Source organism: Triticum urartu, chromosome 6A (genome assembly GCF_056163025.1).
Source record: "Triticum urartu cultivar PI428250 chromosome 6A, HENAU_Tu73, whole genome shotgun sequence".
Classification (NCBI taxonomy): Eukaryota; Viridiplantae; Streptophyta; class Magnoliopsida; order Poales; family Poaceae; genus Triticum; species Triticum urartu.
In genome coordinates, this window is record NC_141878.1 from 187,610,753 (window position 1) to 187,630,106 (window position 19,354).

Below are 19,354 nucleotides of genomic sequence, written 5' to 3' on the forward strand. Positions count from 1 at the left end.
CGAATTGGACAAGGAGGGGGGGCGGCGCCCCCCCCCTTTCCTTTCTTCCCTCTCCTCCTTCCCCCCAAGTCCTAATCCAACTAGGGAAAAGGGAGAGGAGTCCTACTCCCGGTAGGAGTAGGACTCCTCCTGCGCGCCTCCTCCTAGGGCCGGCCGCACCCCCCTTGGCTCCTTTATATACGGGGGCAGGGGGCACCCCTAGACACACAAGTTGATCTCTAAGATCGTTCTCTTAGCCGTGTGCGGTGCCCCCTTCCACCATAGTCCTCGATAATATTGTAGTGGTGCTTAGGCGAAGCCCTGCGACAGTTGAACATCAAGATCGTCACCACGCCATCGTGCTGACGGAACTCTTCCCTGACACTTTGCTGGATCGGAGTCCGGGGATCGTCATCGAGCTGAACGTGTGCTAGAACTCGGAGGTGCCGTAGTTTCGGTGCTTGATCGGTCGGGCCGTGAAGACGTACGACTACATCAACCGCGTTGTCATAACGCTTCCGTTGTTGGTCTACGAGGGTACGTAGATCACACTCTCCCCTCTCCTTGCTATGCATCACCATGATCTTGCGTGTGCGTAGGAATTTTTTTGAAATTACTATGTTCCCCAACAGTGGTATCAGAGCCTAGGTTTTATGCGTTGATGTTATATGCACGAGTAGAACACAAGTGAGTTGTGGGCGATATAAGTCATACTGCTTACCAGCATGTCATACTTTGGTTCGGCGGTATTGTCGGACGAAGCGGCCCGGACCGACATTACGCGTACGCTTACGCGAGACCGGTTCTCCCGACATGCTTTGCACAAAGGTGGCTAGCGGGTGTCAGTTTCTCCAACTTTAGTTGAACCAAGTGTGGCTACGCCCGGTCCTTGCGAAGGTTAAAACAACACCAACTTGACAAACTATCGTTGTGGTTTTGATGCGTAGGTAAGACCGGTTCTTGCTAAGCCCGTAGCAGCCACGTAAAACTTGCAACAACAAAGTAGAGGACGTCTAACTTGTTTTTGCAGGGCATGTTGTGATGTGATATGGTCAAGACATGATGCTAAATTTTATTGTATGAGATGATCATGTTTTGTAACTGAGTTATCGGCAACTGGCAGGAGCCATATGGTTGTCGCTTTATTGTATGCAATGCAATTGCGCTGTAATGCTTTACTTTATCACCAAGCGGTAGCGATAGTCGTGGAAGCATAAGATTTGCGAGACGACAACGATGCTACGATGATGATTAAGGTGTCGCACCGGTGACGATGGTGATCATGACGGTGCTTCGAAGATGAAGATCACAAGCACAAGATGATGATGGCCATATCATATCACTTATATTGATTGCATGTGATGTTTATCTTTTATGCATCTTATCTTGCTTTGATTGACGGTAGCATTTTAAGATGATCTCTCACTAATTATCAAGAAGTGTTCTCCCTGAGTATGCACCGTTGCGAAAGTTCTTCGTGCTGAGACACCACATGATGATCGGGTGTGATAGGCTCTACGTTCAAATACAACGGGTGCAAAATAGTTGCACACGCGGAATACTCAGGTTATACTTGACGAGCCAAGCATATACAGATATGGCCTCGGAACACGGAGACCGAAAGGTCGAGCGTGAATCATATAGTAGATATGATCAACATAGTGATGTTCACCAATGAAACTACTCCATCTCACGTGATGATCGGACATGGTTTAGTTGATTTGGATCACGTGATCACTTAGAGGATTAGAGGGATGTCTATCTAAGTGGGAGTTCTTTAGTAATATGATTAATTGAACTTAAAATTTATCATGAACTTAGTACCTGATAGTATCTTGCTTGTTTATGTTTGATTGTAGATAGATGGCCCGTGCTGTTGTTCCGTTGAATTTTAATGCGTTCCTTGAGAAAGCAAAGTTGAAAGATGATGGTAGCAATTACACGGACTGGGTCCATAACTTGAGGATTATCCTCATTGCTACGCAGAAGAATTACGTCCTGGAAGCACCGCTGGGTGCCAGGCCTGCTGCTAGAGCAACACCAGATGTTATGAACGTCTGGCAGAGCAAAGCTGATGACTACTCGATAGTTCAGTGTGCCATGCTTTACGGCTTAGAATCGGGACTTCAACGACGTTTTGAACGTCATGGAGCATATGAGATGTTCCAGGAGTTGAAGTTAATATTTCAAGCAAATGCCCGGATTGAGAGATGTGAAGTCTCCAATAGGTTCTATAGCTGCAAGATGGAGGAGAACAGTTCTGTCAGTGAGCATATACTCAAAATGTCTGGGTATAATAATCACTTGATTCAATTGGGAGTTAATCTTCCAGATGATTGCGTCATTGACAGAATTCTCCAATCACTGCCACCTAGCTACAAGAGCTTTGTGATGAACTATAATATGCAAGGGATGAATAAGACTATTCCCGAGCTCTTCGCAATGCTGAAAGTTGCGGAGGTAGAAATCAAGAAGGAGCATCAAGTGTTGATGGTCAACAAGACCACTAGTTTCAAGAAAAAGGGCAAAGGGAAGAAGAAGGGGAACTTCAAAAAGAACAGCAAGCAAGTTGCTGCTCAAGAGAAGAAACCCAAATCTGGACCTAAGCCTGAAACTGAGTGCTTCTACTGCAAGCAGACTGGTCACTGGAAGCGGAACTGCCCCAAGTATTTGGCGGATAAGAAGGATGGCAAGGTGAACAAAGGTATATGCGATATACATGTTATTGATGTGTACCTTACTAATGCTCGCAGTAGCACCTGGGTATTTGATACTGGTTCTGTTGCTAACATTTGCAACTCGAAACAGGGACTACGGATTAAGCGAAGATTGGATAAGGACGAGGTGACGATGCGCGTGGGAAATGGTTCCAAAGTCGATGTGATCGCGGTCGGCACGCTACCTCTACATCTACCTTCGGGATTAGTATTAGACCTAAATAATTGTTATTTGGTGCCAGCGTTGAGCATGAATATTATATCTGGATCTTGTTTGATGCGAGACGGTTATTCATTTAAATCAGAGAATAATGGTTGTTCTATTTATATGAGTAAAAAATTTTATGGTCATGCACCCATGAAGAATGGTCTATTCTTATTAAATATCGATAGTGGTGACACACACATTCATAATGTTGAAGCCAAAAGATGCAGAGTTGATAATGATAGTGCAACTTATTTGTGGCACTTCCGTTTAGGTCATATCGGTGTAAAGCGCGTGAAGAAACTCCATACTGATGGACTTTTGGAACCACTTGATTATGAATCACTTGGTACTTGCGAACCGTGCCTTATGGGTAAGATGACAAAAACACCGTTCTCCGGTACTATGGAGAGAGAAACAGATTTGTTGGAAATCATACATACAGATGTATGTGGTCCGATGAATGTTGAGGCTCGTGGCGGATATCGTTATTTTCTCACCTTCACAGATGACTTAAGCAGATATGGGTATATCTACTTAATGAAATATAAGTCTGAAACATTTGAAAAGTTCAAAGAATTTCAGAGTGAAGTTGAAAATCATCGTAACAAGAAAATAAAATTCCTACGATCTGATCGTGGAGGAGAATATTTGAGTTACGAGTTTGGTGTACCTTTGAAACAATGCGGAATAGTTTCGCAACTCACGCCACCCGGAACACCACAGCGTAATGGTGTGTCCGAACGTCGTAATCGTACTTTACTAGATATGGTGCGATCTATGATGTCTCTTATTGATTTACCGCTATCGTTTTGGGGTTATGCTTTAGAGACGGCCACATTCACGTTAAATAGGGCACCATCAAAATCTGTTGAGACGACGCCTTATGAACTGTGGTTTGGCAAGAAACCAAAGTTGTCATTTCTGAAAGTTTGGGGCTGCGATGCTTATGTGAAAAAGCTTCAACCTGATAAGCTCGAACCCAAATCGGAGAAATGTGTCTTCATAGGATATCCAAAGGAAACTATTGGATACACCTTCTATCACAGATCCGAAGGCAAGACTTTTGTTGCTAAATTCGAAAACTTTCTAGAGAAGGAGTTTCTCTCGAAAGAAGTGAGTGGGAGGAAAGTAGAACTTGATGAGGTAACTGTACCTGCTCCCTTATTGGAAAGTAGTACATCACAGAAACCAGTTTCTGTGACACCTACACCAATTAGTGAGGAAGCTAATGATGATGATCATGAAACTTCAGAACAAGATACTACTGAACCTCATAGATCAACTAGAGTAAGATTCGCACCAGAGTGGTACGGTAATCCTGTTCTGGAAATCATGCTACTAGATCATGGTGAACCTACGAACTATGAAGAAGCGATGGTGAGCCCAGATTCCGCAAAATGGCTTGAAGCCATGAAATCTGAGATGGGATCCATGTATGAGAACAAAGTATGGACTTTGGTTGACTTGCCCATTGATCGGCAAGCAATTGAAAATAAATGGATCTTCAAGAAGAAGACTGACGCTGACGGTAATGTTACTGTCTACAAAGCTCGACTTGTCGCAAAAGGTTTTCGACAAGTTCAAGGGATTGACTACGATGAGACCTTCTCACCCGTAGCGATGCTTAAGTCTGTCCGAATCATGTTAGCAATTGCCGCATTTTATGATTATGAAATTTGGCAGATGGATGTAAAAACTGCATTCCTGAATGGATTTCTGGAAGAAGAGTTGTATATGATGCAGCCGGAAGGTTTTGTCGATCCAAAGGGAGCTAACAAAGTGTGCAAGCTCCAGTGATCCATTTATGGACTGGTGCAAGCCTCTCGGAGTTGGAATAAACGCTTTGATAGTGTGATCAAAGCATTTGGTTTTGTACAGACTTTTGGAGAAGCCTGTATTTACAAGAAAGTGAGTGGGAGCTCTGTAGCATTTCTGATATTATATGTAGATGACATATTACTAATCGGAAATGATATAGAATTTCTGGATAGCATAAAGGGATACTTGAATAAGAGTTTTTCAATGAAAGACCTCGGTGAAGCTTCTTACATATTGGGCATTAAGATCTATAGAGATAGATCAAGACGCTTAATTGGACTTTCACAAAGCACATACCTTGACAAAATTTTGAAGAAGTTCAAAATGGATCAAGCAAAGAAAGGATTCTTTCCTGTGTTACAAGGTGTGAAATTGAGTAAGACTCAATGCCCGACCAATGCAGAAGATAGAGAGAAAATGAAAGATGTTCCCTATGCTTCAGCCATAGGCTCTATCATGTATGCAATGCTGTGTACCAGACCTGATGTGTGTCTTGCTTTAAGTCTAGCAGGGAGGTACCAAAGTAATCCAGGAGTGGATCACTAGACAGCGGTCAAGAACATCCTGAAATACCTGAAAAGGACTAAGGATATGTTTCTCATATATGGAGGTGACACAGAGCTCATCGTAAATGGTTACGTTGATGCAAGCTTTGACACTGATCCGGACGATTCTAAATCGCAAACCGGATACGTGTTTACATTAAACGGTGGAGCTGTCAGTTGGTGCAGTTCTAAACAAAGCGTTGTGGCGGGATCTACATGTGAAGCGGAGTACATAGCTGCTTCGGAAGCAGCAAACGAAGGAGTCTAGATGAAGGAGTTCATATCCGATCTAGGTGTCATACCTAGTGCATCGGGTCCAATGAAAATCTTTTGTGACAATACTGGTGCAATTGCCTTGGCAAAGGAATCCAGATTTCACAAGAGAACCAAGCACATCAAGAGACGCTTCAATTCCATCCGGGATCTAGTCCAGGTGGGAGACATAGAGATTTTCAAGATACATACGGATCTGAATGTTGCAGACCCGTTGACTAAGCCTCTTCCACGAGCAAAACATGATCAGCACCAAAGCTCCATGGGTGTTAGAATCATTACTGTGTAATCTAGATTATTGACTCTAGTGCAAGTGGGAGACTGAAGGAAATATGCCCTAGAGGCAATAATGATGTTATTATTTTATTTCCTTATATCATGATAAATGTTTATTATTCATGCTAGAATTGTATTATCCGGAAACATAATACTTGTGTGAATACATAGACAAACTAAACGTCACTAGTATGCCTCTACTTGACTAGCTCGTTAATCAAAGATGGTTATGTTTCCTAACCATAGACATCTGTTGTCATTTGATTAACGGGATCACATTATTAGGAGAATGATGTGATTGACATGACCCATTCCATTAGCTTAGCACCCGATCGTTTAGTATGTTGCTATTGCTTTCTTCATGACTTATACATGTTCCTATGACTATGAGATTATGCAACTCCCGTTTGCCGGAGGAACACTTTGTGTGCTACCAAACGTCACAACGTAATTGGGTGATTATAGAGGAGCTCTACAGGTTTTTCCAAAGGTACATGTTGGGTTGGCGTATTTCGAGATTAGGATTTGTCACTCCGATTGTCGGAGAGGTATCTCTGGGCCCTCTCCGTAATGCACATCACATAAGCCTTGCAAGCATTACAACTAATAAGTTAGTTGTGAGATGATGTATTATGAAACGAGTAAAGAGACTTGCCGGTAACGAGATTGAACTAGGTATTGAGATACCTATTGGAAATATGCCCTAGAGGCAATAATAAAAGTATTATTATTATATTTCTTTGTTCATGATAATTGTCTTTATTCATGCTATAACTGTATTATCCGGAAATCGTAATACACGTGTGAATACATAGACCATAATATGTCCCTAGTAAGCCTCTAGTTGACTAGCTCGTTGATCAACAGATAGTCATGGTTTCCTGGCTATGGACATTGGATGTCATTGATAACGGGATCACATCATTAGGAGAATGATGTGATGGACAAGACCTAATCCTAAGCATAGCACAAGATCGTGTAGTTCGTTTGCTAGAGCTTTTCCAATGTCAAGTATCTTTTCCTTTGACCATGAGATCGTGTAACTCCCGGATACCGTAAGAGTGCTTTGGGTGTATCAAACGTCACAACGTAACTGGGTGACTATAAAGGTGCACTACAGGTATTTTCGAAAGTGTCTGTTGGGTTGACACGGATCGAGACTGGGATTTGTCACTCCATATAACGGAGAGGTATCACTGGGCCCACTCGGTAATGCATCATCATTATGAGCTCAAGGTGACCAAGTGGTTGATCACGGGATCATGCATTACGGTACGAGTAAAGTGACTTGCCGGTAACGAGACTGAACAAGGTATTGGGATACCGACGATCGAGTCTCGGGCAAGTAACATACCGATTGACAAAGGGAATTGTATACGGGGTTGTTTAATCCTCGACATCGTGGTTCATCCGATGAGATCATCGTGGAGCATGTGGGAGCCAACATGGGTATCCAGATCCCGCTGTTGGTTATTGACCGGAGAGTCGTCCCGGTCATGTCTGCATGTCTCCCGAACCCGTAGGGTCTACACACTTAAGGTTCGGTGACGCTAGGGTTGTGAAGATATGTATATGCAGTAACACGAATGTTGTTCGGAGTCCCGGATGAGATCCCGGACGTCACGAGGAGTTCCGGAATGGTCCGGAGGTAAAGAATTATATATAGGAAGTGCAGTTTTGGCCATCGGGACAAGTTTCGGGGTCATCGGTATTGTACCGGGACCACCGGAAGGGTCCCGGGGGCCCACCGGGTGGGGCCACCTGTCCCGGGGGCCACATGGGCTGTAGGGGGTGCGCCTTGGCCTGCATGGGCCAAGGGCACCAGCCCCAAAAGCCCATGCGCCTAGGTTTCCACAAAAGGGAAGAGTCCCAATGGTGGAAGGCACCTCTAGGTGCCTTGGGGGGGAGGGAAACCTCCCCTTGGCTGCCGCACCTAGGAGATTGGATCTCCTAGGCTGGCGCACCCCCCCCCCTTGGCCCTCCTATATATAGTTGAGGAGAGGGAGGACTTCATACCTCAGCCTTTGGTGCTTCCCTCTCCCCTGTTACATCTCTCCCTCGTAGTACACGGCGAAGCCCTGCTACTGTGACGCCCTGCATCCACCACCACGCCGTCGTGCTGCTGGATCTTCATCAACCTCTCCTTCCCCCTTGCTGGATCAAGAAAGGAGGAGACGTCATCCATTCCGTACGTGTGTTGAACGCGGAGGTGCCGTCCGTTCGGCGCTTGGTCATCGGTGATTTGGATCACGTCGTGTTCGACTACATCAACCCCGTTCTTTGAAGGCTTCCGCTCGCGATCTACAAAGGTATGTAGATGCATCTAATCACTCGTTGCTAGATGAACTCCTAGATGGATCTTGGTGAAACGAGTAGGAAAATTTTTGTTTTCTGCAACGTTCCCCAACAGTGGCATCATGAGCTAGGTCTATGCGTACTTCTCTTGCGCGAGTAGAACACAATTTGTTGTGGGCGTAGATGTTGTCAACTTTCTTGCCGCTACTAGTCTTATCTTGCTTCAACGGTATTGTGGGATGAAGCGGCCCGGACCAACCTTACACGTATGCTTACGTGAGACCGGTTCCACCGACTAACATGCACAAGTTGCATAAGGTGGCTGGCGGGTGTCTGTTTCTCCTACTTTAGTTGGAGCAGATTCGATGAACAGGGTCCTTATGAAGGGTAAATAGAAGTTGACAAATCACGTTGTGGCTTTCACGTAGGTAAGAAAACGTTCTTGTTAGAACCCTACTTCAGCCACGTAAAACCTACAACAATAATTAGAGGACGTCTAACTTGTTTTTGCAGCAAGTGCTTTGTGATATGATATGGCCAAAGTTGTGATGAATGATGAATGATCTATATGTGATGTATGAGATGTTCATGCTATTGTACAAGGAATAACAACTTACATGTCGATGAGTATGACGGTGACAGGATGATCATGGAGCCCCAAGATGGAGATCAAAGGAGCTATGTGATATTGGCCATATCATGTCACTATTATTATTTGATTGCATGTGATGTTTATCATGTTTTGCATCTTGTTTGCTTAGAACGACGGTAGTAAATAAGATGATCCCTTACAACAATTTCAAGAAGTGTTCTCCCCTAACTGTGCACCGTTGCTACAGTTCGTCGTTTCGAAGCACCACGTGTTAATCGGGTGTGATAGATCCTTACGTTCACATACAATGGGTGTAAGACAGTTTTACACATGCAAAAACACTTAGGGTTAACTTGACGAGCCTAGCATGTACAGACATGGCCTCGGAACACAGAGACCGAAAGGTCGAACACGAGTCGTATGGAAGATACGATCAACATGAAGATGTTCACCGACAATGACTAGTCCGTCTCACGTGTTAATCGAACACGGCCTAGTCGACTCGGATCGTGTAACACTTAGATGACTAGAGGGATGTCTAATCTGAGTGGGAGTTCATTAATAATTTGATTAGATGAACTTAATTATCATGAACTTAGTCTAAAATCTTTACAATATGTCTTGTAGATCAAATGGCCAACGTTGTATTCAATTTCAACGCGTTCCTAGAGAAAACCAAGCTGAAAGACGATGGCAGCAACTATACGGACTGGGTCCGGAACCTGAGGATCATCCTCATAGCTGCCAAGAAAGATTATGTCCTACAAGCACCGCTAGGTGATCCACCCGTCCCACAGAACCAAGACGCTATGAACGCTTGGCAGACACGTACTGATGACTACTCCCTCGTTCAGTGCGGCATGCTTTACAGCTTAGAGCCGGGGCTCCAAAAGCGTTTTGAGAGACATGGAGCATATGAGATGTTCGAAGAGCTGAAAATGGTTTTTCAAGCTCATGCCCGGATCGAGAGATATGAAGTCTCCGACAAATTCTTCAGCTGTAAGATGGAGGAAAATAGTTCTGTCAGTGAGCACATACTCACTATGTCTGGGTTACATAACCGCTTGACTCAGGTGGGAGTTAATCTCCCGGATGACGCGGTCATTGAAAGAATCCTCCAGTCGCTTCCACCAAGCTACAAGAGCTTTGTGATGAACTTCAATATGCAGGGGATGGTAAAGACCATTCCTGAAGTATTTGCTATGCTGAAATCAGCAGAGGTAGAAGTCAAGAAGGAACATCAAGTGCTGATGATGAATAAAACCACTAAGTTCAAGAAGGGCAAGGGTAAAAAGAACTTCAAGAAGGACGGCAAGGAAGTTGCTGTGCCCGGCAAGCAAGCTGTCGGGAAGAAGTCAAAGAATGGACCCAAGCCTGAGACAGAGTGCTTTTATTGCAAAGGGAAGGGTCACTGGAAGCGGAACTGCCCCAAATACTTAGCGGACAAGAAGGCCGGCTACACCAAAGGTATATTTGATATACATGTAATTGATGTGTACCTTACCAGTGCTCACAGTAACTCCTGGGTATTTGATACCGGTGCCGTTGCTCATATTTGTAACTCACAGCAGGAGCTGCGGAATAAACGGAGACTGGTGAAGGACGAGGTGACGATGCGCGTCAGGAATGGTTCCAAGGTCGATGTGATCGCCGTCGGCACGCTACCTCTACATTTACCTACGGGATTAGTTATAAACCTCAATAATTGTTATTTAGTGCCATGTTTGAGCATGAACATTGTATCAGGATCTCGTTTAATACGAGATGGCTACTCATTTAAATCCGAGAATAATGGTTGTTCTATTTATATGAGAGATATGTTTTATGGTCATGCTCCGATAGTCAATGGTTTATTCTTAATGAATCTCGAGCGTATTACTACACATATTCATAGTGTGAGTACCAAAAGATGTAAGGTTGATAATGATAGTCCCACATACTTGTGGCACTGCCGCCTTGGTCACATAGGTGTCAAACGCATGAAGAAGCTCCATGCAGATGGACTTTTAGAGTCTCTTGATTATGAATCATTTGACACGTGCGAACCATGCCTCATGGGAAAAATGACCAAGACTCCGTTCTCAGGAACAATGGAGCGAGCAACCAACTTATTGGAAATCATACATACTGATGTGTGCGGTCCAATGAGTGTTGAGGCTCGCGGTGGCTATCGTTATGTTCTCACCCTCACTGATGACTTGAGTAGATATGGGTATGTCTCCTTAATGAAACACAAGTCTGAAACCTTTGAAAAGTTCAAGGAATTTCAGAGTGAGGTTGAGAATCAACGTGACAGGAAAATCAAGTTTCTACGATCAGATCGTGGAGGAGAATACTTGAGTCACGAATTTGGCACACACTTAAGAAAATGTGGAATAGTTTCACAACTCACGCCGCCTGGAACACCTCAGCGTAATGGTGTGTCCGAACGTCATAATCGCACTCTATTAGATATGGTATGATCTATGATGTCTCTTACCGATTTACCGCTATCTTTTTGGGGCTATGCTTTAGAGACTGCCGCATTCACTTTAAATAGGGCTCCGTCGAAATCCGTTGAGACGACACCGTATGAATTATGGTTTGGGAAGAAACCTAAGCTGTCGTTTCTAAAAGTTTGGGGATGCGATGCTTATGTCAAGAAACTTCAACCTGAAAAGCTCGAACCCAAGTCGGAAAAATGCGTCTTCATAGGATACCCTAAAGAAACTGCTGGGTATACCTTCTACCTCAGATCCGAAGGCAAGATCTTTATTGCCAGGAATGGATCCTTTCTAGAGAAAGAGTTTCTCTCGAAAGAACTAAGTGGGAGGAAAGTAGAACTTGATGAAGTATTGCCTCTTGAACCGGTAAATGGCGCAACTCAAGAAAATGTTCCTGAGGTGCCTGCACCGACTAGAGAGGAAGTTGTTCATGATGATCAAGATACTTCTGATCAAGCTCCTACTGAAATTCGAAGGTCCACAAGAACACGTTCCGCACCAGAGTGGTACGGCAACCCTGTCTTGGAAATCATGTTGTTAGACAACGGTGAACCTTCGAACTATGAAGAAGCGATGGCGGGACCGGATTCCGACAAATGGCTAGAAGCCATGAAATCCGAGATAGGATCCATGTATGAAAACGAAGTATGGACTTTGACTGACTTGCCCGTTGAACGGCGAGCCATAGAAAATAAATGGATCTTTAAGAAGAAGACAGACGCGGATGGTAATGTGACCATCTATAAAGCTCAGCTTGTCGCTAAGGGTTATCGACAAGTTCAAGGGGTTGATTACGATGAGACTTTCTCACCGGTAGCGAAGCTAAAGTCCGTCCGAATCATGTTAGCAATTTCCGCATTCTACGATTATGAAATATGGCAAATGGACGTCAAAACGGCATTCCTTAATGGTTTCCTTAAGGAAGAATTGTATATGATGCAGCCGGAAGGTTTTGTCGATCCTAAGAATGCTGACAAGGTGTGCAAGCTCCAACGCTCAATTTATGGGCTGGTGCAAGCATCTCGGAGTTGGAACATTCGCTTTGATGAGATGATCAAAGCGTTTGGGTTTACGCAGACTTATGGAGAAGCCTGCGTTTACAAGAAAGTGAGTGGGAGCTCTGTAGCATTTCTCATATTATATGTAGATGACATACTTTTGATGGGAAATGATATAGAACTCTTGGACAGCATCAAGGCCTACTTGAATAAGAGTTTTTCAATGAAGGACCTTGGAGAAGCTGCTTATATATTAGGCATCAAGATCTATAGGGATAGATCAAGACGCCTCATAGGTCTTTCACAAAGCACATACCTTGATAAGATTTTGAAGAAGTTCAAAATGGATCAGTCCAAGAAAGGGTTCTTGCCTGTTTTGCAAGGTGTGAGATTGAGCTCAGCTCAATGCCCGACCACGGCAGAAGAGATAGAAGAAATGAGTGTCATCCCCTATGCCTCAGCCATAGGTTCTATTATGTATGCCATGTTGTGTACCAGACCTGATGTAAACCTTGCCGTAAGTTTGGTAGGAAGGTACCAAAGTAATCCCGGCAAGGAACACTGGACAGCGGTCAAGAATATCCTGAAGTACCTGAAAAGGACTAAGGAAATGTTTCTCGTTTATGGAGGTGACGAAGAGCTCGTCGTAAAGGGTTACGTCGACGCTAGCTTCGACACAGATCTGGATGACTCTAGGTCACAAACCGGATACGTGTATATATTGAATAGTGGAGCAGTGAGCTGGTGCAGCTGCAAGCAGAGCGACGTGGCGGGATCTACATGTGAAGCGGAGTACATGGCAGCCTCGGAGGCAGCACATGAAGCAATATGGGTGAAGGAGTTCATCACCGACCTAGGAGTCATACCCAATGCGTCGGGGCCAATCAAACTCTTCTGTGATAACACTGGAGCTATTGCACTTGCCAAGGAGCCCAGGTTTCACAAGAAGACAAGGCACATCAAGCGTCGCTTCAACTCCATTCATGAAAATGTTCAAGATGGAGACAAAGAGATTTGTAAAGTACATACGGACCTGAATATAGCACATCCGTTGACTAAACCTCTCCCTAGGGCAAAACATGATCAACACCAGAATTCCATGGGTGTTCGATTCATCACAATGTAACTAGATTATTGACTCTAGTGCAAGTGGGAGACTGTTGGAAATATGCCCTAGAGGCAATAATAAAAGTATTATTATTATATTTCTTTGTTCATGATAATTGTCTTTATTCATGCTATAACTGTATTATCCGGAAATCGTAATACACGTGTGAATACATAGACCATAATATGTCCCTAGTAAGCCTCTAGTTGACTAGCTCGTTGATCAACAGATAGTCATGGTTTCCTGGCTATGGACATTGGATGTCATTGATAACGGGATCACATCATTAGGAGAATGATGTGATGGACAAGACCTAATCCTAAGCATAGAACAAGATCGTGTAGTTCGTTTGCTAGAGCTTTTCCAATGTCAAGTATCTTTTCCTTTGACCATGAGATCGTGTAACTCCCGGATACCGTAAGAGTGCTTTGGGTGTATCAAACGTCACAACGTAACTGGGTGACTATAAAGGTGCACTACAGGTATTTTCGAAAGTGTCTGTTGGGTTGACACGGATCGAGACTGGGATTTGTCACTCCATATAACGGAGAGGTATCACTGGGCCCACTCGGTAATGCATCATCATTATGAGCTCAAGGTGACCAAGTGGTTGATCACGGGATCATGCATTACGGTACGAGTAAAGTGACTTGCCGGTAACGAGACTGAACAAGGTATTGGGATACCGACGATCGAGTCTCGGGCAAGTAACATACCGATTGACAAAGGGAATTGTATACGGGGTTGTTTAATCCTCAACATCGTGGTTCATCTGATGAGATCATCGTGGAGCATGTGGGAGCCAACATGGGTATCCAGATCCCGCTGTTGGTTATTGACCGGAGAGTCGTCCCGGTCATGTCTGCATGTCTCCCGAACCCGTAGGGTCTACACACTTAAGGTTCAGTGACGCTAGGGTTGTGAAGATATGTATATGCAGTAACCCGAATGTTGTTCGGAGTCCCGGATGAGATCCCGGACGTCACGAGGAGTTCCGGAATGGTCCGGAGGTAAAGAATTATATATAGGAAGTGCAGTTTCGGCCATCGGGACAAGTTTCGGGGTCATCGGTATTGTACCGGGACCACCGGAAGGGTCCCGGGGGCCCACCGGGTGGGGCCACCTGTCCCGGGGGCCACATGGGCTGTAGGGGGTGCGCCTTGGCCTGCATGGGCCAAGGGCACCAGCCCCAAAAGCCCATGCGCCTAGGTTTCCACAAAAGGGAAGAGTCCCAATGGTGGAAGGCACCTCTAGGTGCCTTGGGGGGGAGGGAAACCTCCCCTTGGCTGCCGCACCTAGGAGATTGGATCTCCTAGGTTGGCGCACCCCCCCCCCCCTTGGCCCTCCTATATATAGTTGAGGAGAGGGAGGACTTCATACCTCAGCCTTTGGTGCTTCCCTCTCCCCTGTTACATCTCTCCCTCGTAGTACACGGCGAAGCCCTGCTACTGTGACGCCCTGCATCCACCACCACGCCGTCGTGCTGCTGGATCTTCATCAACCTCTCCTTCCCCCTTGCTGGATCAAGAAAGGAGGAGACGTCATCCGTTCCGTACGTGTGTTGAACGCGGAGGTGCCGTCCGTTCGGCGCTTGGTCATCGGTGATTTGGATCACGTCGTGTTCGACTACATCAACCCCGTTCTTTGAACGCTTCCGCTCGCGATCTACAAAGGTATGTAGATGCATCTAATCACTCGTTGCTAGATGAACTCCTAGATGGATCTTGGTGAAATGAGTAGGAATTTTTTTGTTTTCTGCAACGTTCCCCAACAATACCGACGATCGAATCTCGGGCAAGTAACATACCGATGACAAAGGGAACAACGTATGTTGTTATGCGGTCTGACCGATAAAAGATCTTTGTAGAATATGTGGGAGCCAATATGAGCATCCAGGTTCCGCTATTGGTTATTGACCGGAGACATGTCTCGGTCATGTCTACATTGTTCTCGAACCCGTAGGGTCCGCACTCTTAACGTTACGATGACAGTTTCATTATGAGTTTATATATTTTGATATACCGAAATTAGTTCGGAGTCCCGGATGTGATCACGGACATGACGAGGAGTCTCGAAATGGTCCAGACATAAAGATTGATATATTGGAAGCCTATGTTTGGACATCGGAAGTGTTCCGGGTGAAATTGGCATTTTACCGGAGTACCGGGAGGTTACCGGAACCCCCCGGTAACCTAATGGGCCTTAATGGGCCTAGTGGAGGAAGAGGAGAGGAGGCCTAGGGGCTGCCGCGTGCCCCCGCCCCCCCAAGTACGAATTGGACAAGGAGGGGGGGCGACGCCCCCCCTTTCCTTTCTTCCCTCTCCTCCTTCCCCCCAAGTCCTAATCCAACTAGGGAAAAGGGAGAGGAATCCTACTCCTGGTAGGAGTAGGACTCCTTCTGCGCGCCTCCTCCTAGGGTCGGCCGCACCCCCCCTTGGCTCCTTTATATACGGGGGCAGGGGGCACCCCTAGACACACAAGTTGATCTCTAAGATCATTCTCTTAGCCGTGTGCGGTGCCCCCTTCCACCATAGTCCTCGATAATATTGTAGTGGTGCTTACGTGAATCCCTGTGATAGTTGAACATCAAGATCGTCACCACACCGTCGTGCTGACGGAACTCTTCCCCGACACTTTGCTAGATCGGAGTCCGGGGATCGTCATCAAGCTGAACGTGTGCTAGAACTCGGAGGTGCCATAGTTTCAGTGCTTGATCGGTCGGGCCGTGAAGACGTACGACTACATCAACCGTGTTGTCATAACGCTTCCGCTGTCGGTCTATGAGGATACGTAGATCACACTCTCCCCTCTCGTTGCTATGCATCACCATGATCTTGCGTGTGCGTAGGAATTTTTTTGAAATTACTACGTTCCCCAACAGTAGCAGACTGAAGTCAAAAGTATGGTTGGACTTCACCAAGATATCCAAAGATGGTGATGCCTTTATTGTAGCTAAGTGCAACCATTGCTCCGCTGAGCTGTCAGCTAAACCTGGACACGGTACATCTCATCTCCTTAGGCACACCGAATCGTTGCATAAGACTGATCAATCAACAATGAATAATTTTTTCTTGAAATCTGAAACAAATGATGATGGAACAAATGCGTTGAGAAATGTTAGATATGATGCTCAAGTAGCTAGACATGGAGTCTCTATTTATCTTGTGTCCGGTTCTCATCCATTTACAACAGTTGAAGAAGATTGTTTTAGAACAATGATGACTGCTTGTTGTCCAGCATTCAAGAGTATTGGTCGGCACACAATAAAAAGAGAGATAATGGCAATGTTTCTTGACCAGAAAAAAGAATTTCTTGAAATTATTGTTGCTGCCCCTGGTAAAGTAAGTTCCACATCTGACAATTGGAAATCTGAAGTCACCAAGCATAGCTATATTTGCATTACCTGTCATTACATAGATGCTGATTGGAAACTAAACAAAAGAATTGTTTGGTTCAAAAAAATTGATCCACCATATGATGGAGCATCTATTGCCGACGAGGTCCATCTAGCTTTTCGTGAATGGAGGATTGAGAAGAAAGTAATGTGCATCACTCTTGATAATGCAGCCTATAATGATAGAATGATTGTTTGCTTGCGAACCCACTTGTCTCAAGGTGCTTTACCTTTGTCCAAAAAATTCTTTCAAATTCGTTGTTGTGCACACATACTGAATTTGGTAGTTCAATCTGGTTTGACATTGATTGATAAAGTTGTGGACAAACTTAGAGATGGTATAATGTATCTAAAGGCTTCAAGTAATAGGCTGCACAAGTTTTATATCACTGCTACAACTACTTTCAACCTAGAAGAATCAAGGAAGTTGAAACCTGACATGCCCATTCATTGGAATTCAACGTATACTATGCTTGGCTCCTGTTTATACTTTAAAGAAGTGTTGCAGTGGTATCCTGAGAGGGATAGCATCTTCAAGGTGCATTTTTGGCCATGTGAGGAAGAATGGTCCAAGGTATCTCATATTTATCAGTTTTTGAAGGTTTTCTTCGAGGTAACTACTATTTTCTCAGGAACAAAATATCCAACAGCCAACTTGTACTTCATGAATGTTTATCTAGTTCACATTGCTATTATTGAGGCTACCGATGGTATAAATGGCTACATGGGTCCAATGTTGTTTGCTATGAGAGAAAAGTTCATGAAATATTGGTCTGACTATAGCGTATTTCTATCTTGTGCTGCTGTTCTCGATCCTCGTATTAAGTTCAAGTTCTTGGCTTATTCCTACTCCAAGTTGTATGAAGAGGATGATGCCAAGCGTCGGATTGCTGATGTTAGAACTACCTTGACTTCTTTATTTAATGAAATGGTAGTGTTGTGCCTATTCATGACAACTTACCCAAAACTAGTATGTCAAGCACTTGTGGACTTGGTGCCTTTGCTGACTATGATCAGTATGTGGAAAGCACGAGCACATTTGAAGAGAAATCTGAATTGGAATTGTACTTGGCTAAACCTGCGAAGAGGTTAAATGAGAACATTGATATCTTGGATTACTGGAGCAAGTCTGCAGCTAGGTATCCGCAGCTAGCAAGATTGGCACGTGATATCCTTGTTGTTCCCGTGTCAAGTGTTGCATCAGAATCTGCTTTCAGCTTGAGTAAAAAGGTTATAACCCCGAGCCGAGCCTCACTTAAACCAAAGATGGTTGAGGCCTTGATGTGTTTGCAAGATTGGTATCGCTGCAAATTGGAGAAGAAAGATGGTATATAGTTTAACTTACTTTGTTTCTTTCTTCATGCTATGTACTTTAGAGTTTATAACTAACATGTTGTTGTAGTTGTAGGTCATAAGAGAAAGGCGGAAGTGGTTGAGCTAGATGATGAAAATTCTTCTTCCGATGATGAATGTAACATCCCTATTATTTGTTCATGTCTACTTGTCAAGTTCAACATGTACTTTAGAGTTTATAGATAACCTGCTATTTATTGCATTTTGTAGAGTTCTTGCTAGAGCAATGAGATGAGTAGAAGATTCGGAGAAGGCATGTCGAGATGGCAACTAGCAGCTACTGGTCCTTATTTTTGGTTCTATGAATTGGCCATCTAGCGTGTAATAATACATTTATGCACTTGTATTTCTAGAAACTCGAAATTGGAATGTTTGATACTATTTGATGTGAAAACAATGCTCTTTAGTGCTGTTTTGGTGCTGATGTGCTGCTGTTTTGGTGCAGTTTATGCACTTTTGGTGCTGCTGTGCACTTTTGGTGTTGTTGTGTTGTTTTGGAGCAATTTTGTTTTGGTGTTGTTTATGCTCTTTCCTCTTTAATGCTGTTTATGCACTTTAGGATACTATGTGTTGTGTTGTTTTGGAGCAATTTTGTTCTGATACTATTTGATGTTACAACGTCGAGGGCTTTTGGGAGGGCTTAGGGCTTTCGGGCTTTCTGTGTTGGGAGGGCCTGGGCCTGGGAAACATAGTATTTCCGTGGGCCTGGGAAACAGACCGTGGGCTTGATGGGGCCTGGGCCAAAGCCCACCCGGCCCGGCCCATGGCCAGATATAGCGACGGGGGAGTAACTTCTAAAACCGTTTTTGTGCGTGAAAACCCTGACGAAAAAATAACGGATAAATAGAAAATCAGTCATAGGCAAAGTGGGCCGGCCCATTTGTGTTTCCTTTCAGCAACCCACTCAAGTATTTCGCAATCCTCTTCGTCTCAAAAAAAAAGTATTTCGCAATCCTCAAAAAAAACTCAAGTATTTCGCGCGTTTCTCAAAATAACTCAAGTATTTTGCATGGGCGATTCTCAGAAAAAAAATCGCGTGGGCCATGCCGACCCTCTGGCAAGAGGTACGTAATGAACAGGGAAAGTTTCGATGGGACCCTCACCAGCGTGACTCCGCCGTAATAGTAACACACGATTAGAGCAAACATTCTCTTGCTCTGATCATATCTCTTGTTCAGTACTCCGATTAAGAAAAAATGGAACCGCCCGCAGTATACAAAATAAACTTTGTAACTGAATATAGTACCTTTTCAAACGCAAGAAATGAAGAGGGCAAGATCAGTAGCAGACGGCCGGGATGAAATGGTCGAGTAAA

At 44.5% G+C, this 19,354-nt stretch overlaps 1 protein-coding gene across 1 annotated transcript; it reads left to right on the forward strand.

The window, feature by feature from the left end:
* The first annotated feature begins 17,125 nt into the window (after positions 1-17,125).
* LOC125517458 (zinc finger BED domain-containing protein DAYSLEEPER-like) lies at positions 17,126-18,579 on the forward strand. The gene is made up of 4 exons (XM_087530112.1): positions 17,126-17,625; positions 17,658-18,013; positions 18,095-18,157; positions 18,485-18,579. Exons 1-4 carry the CDS (start codon positions 17,126-17,128, stop codon positions 18,577-18,579), a joined length of 1,014 nt encoding a protein of 337 aa, XP_087386238.1.
* Positions 18,580-19,354: the final 775 nt, after the last annotated feature.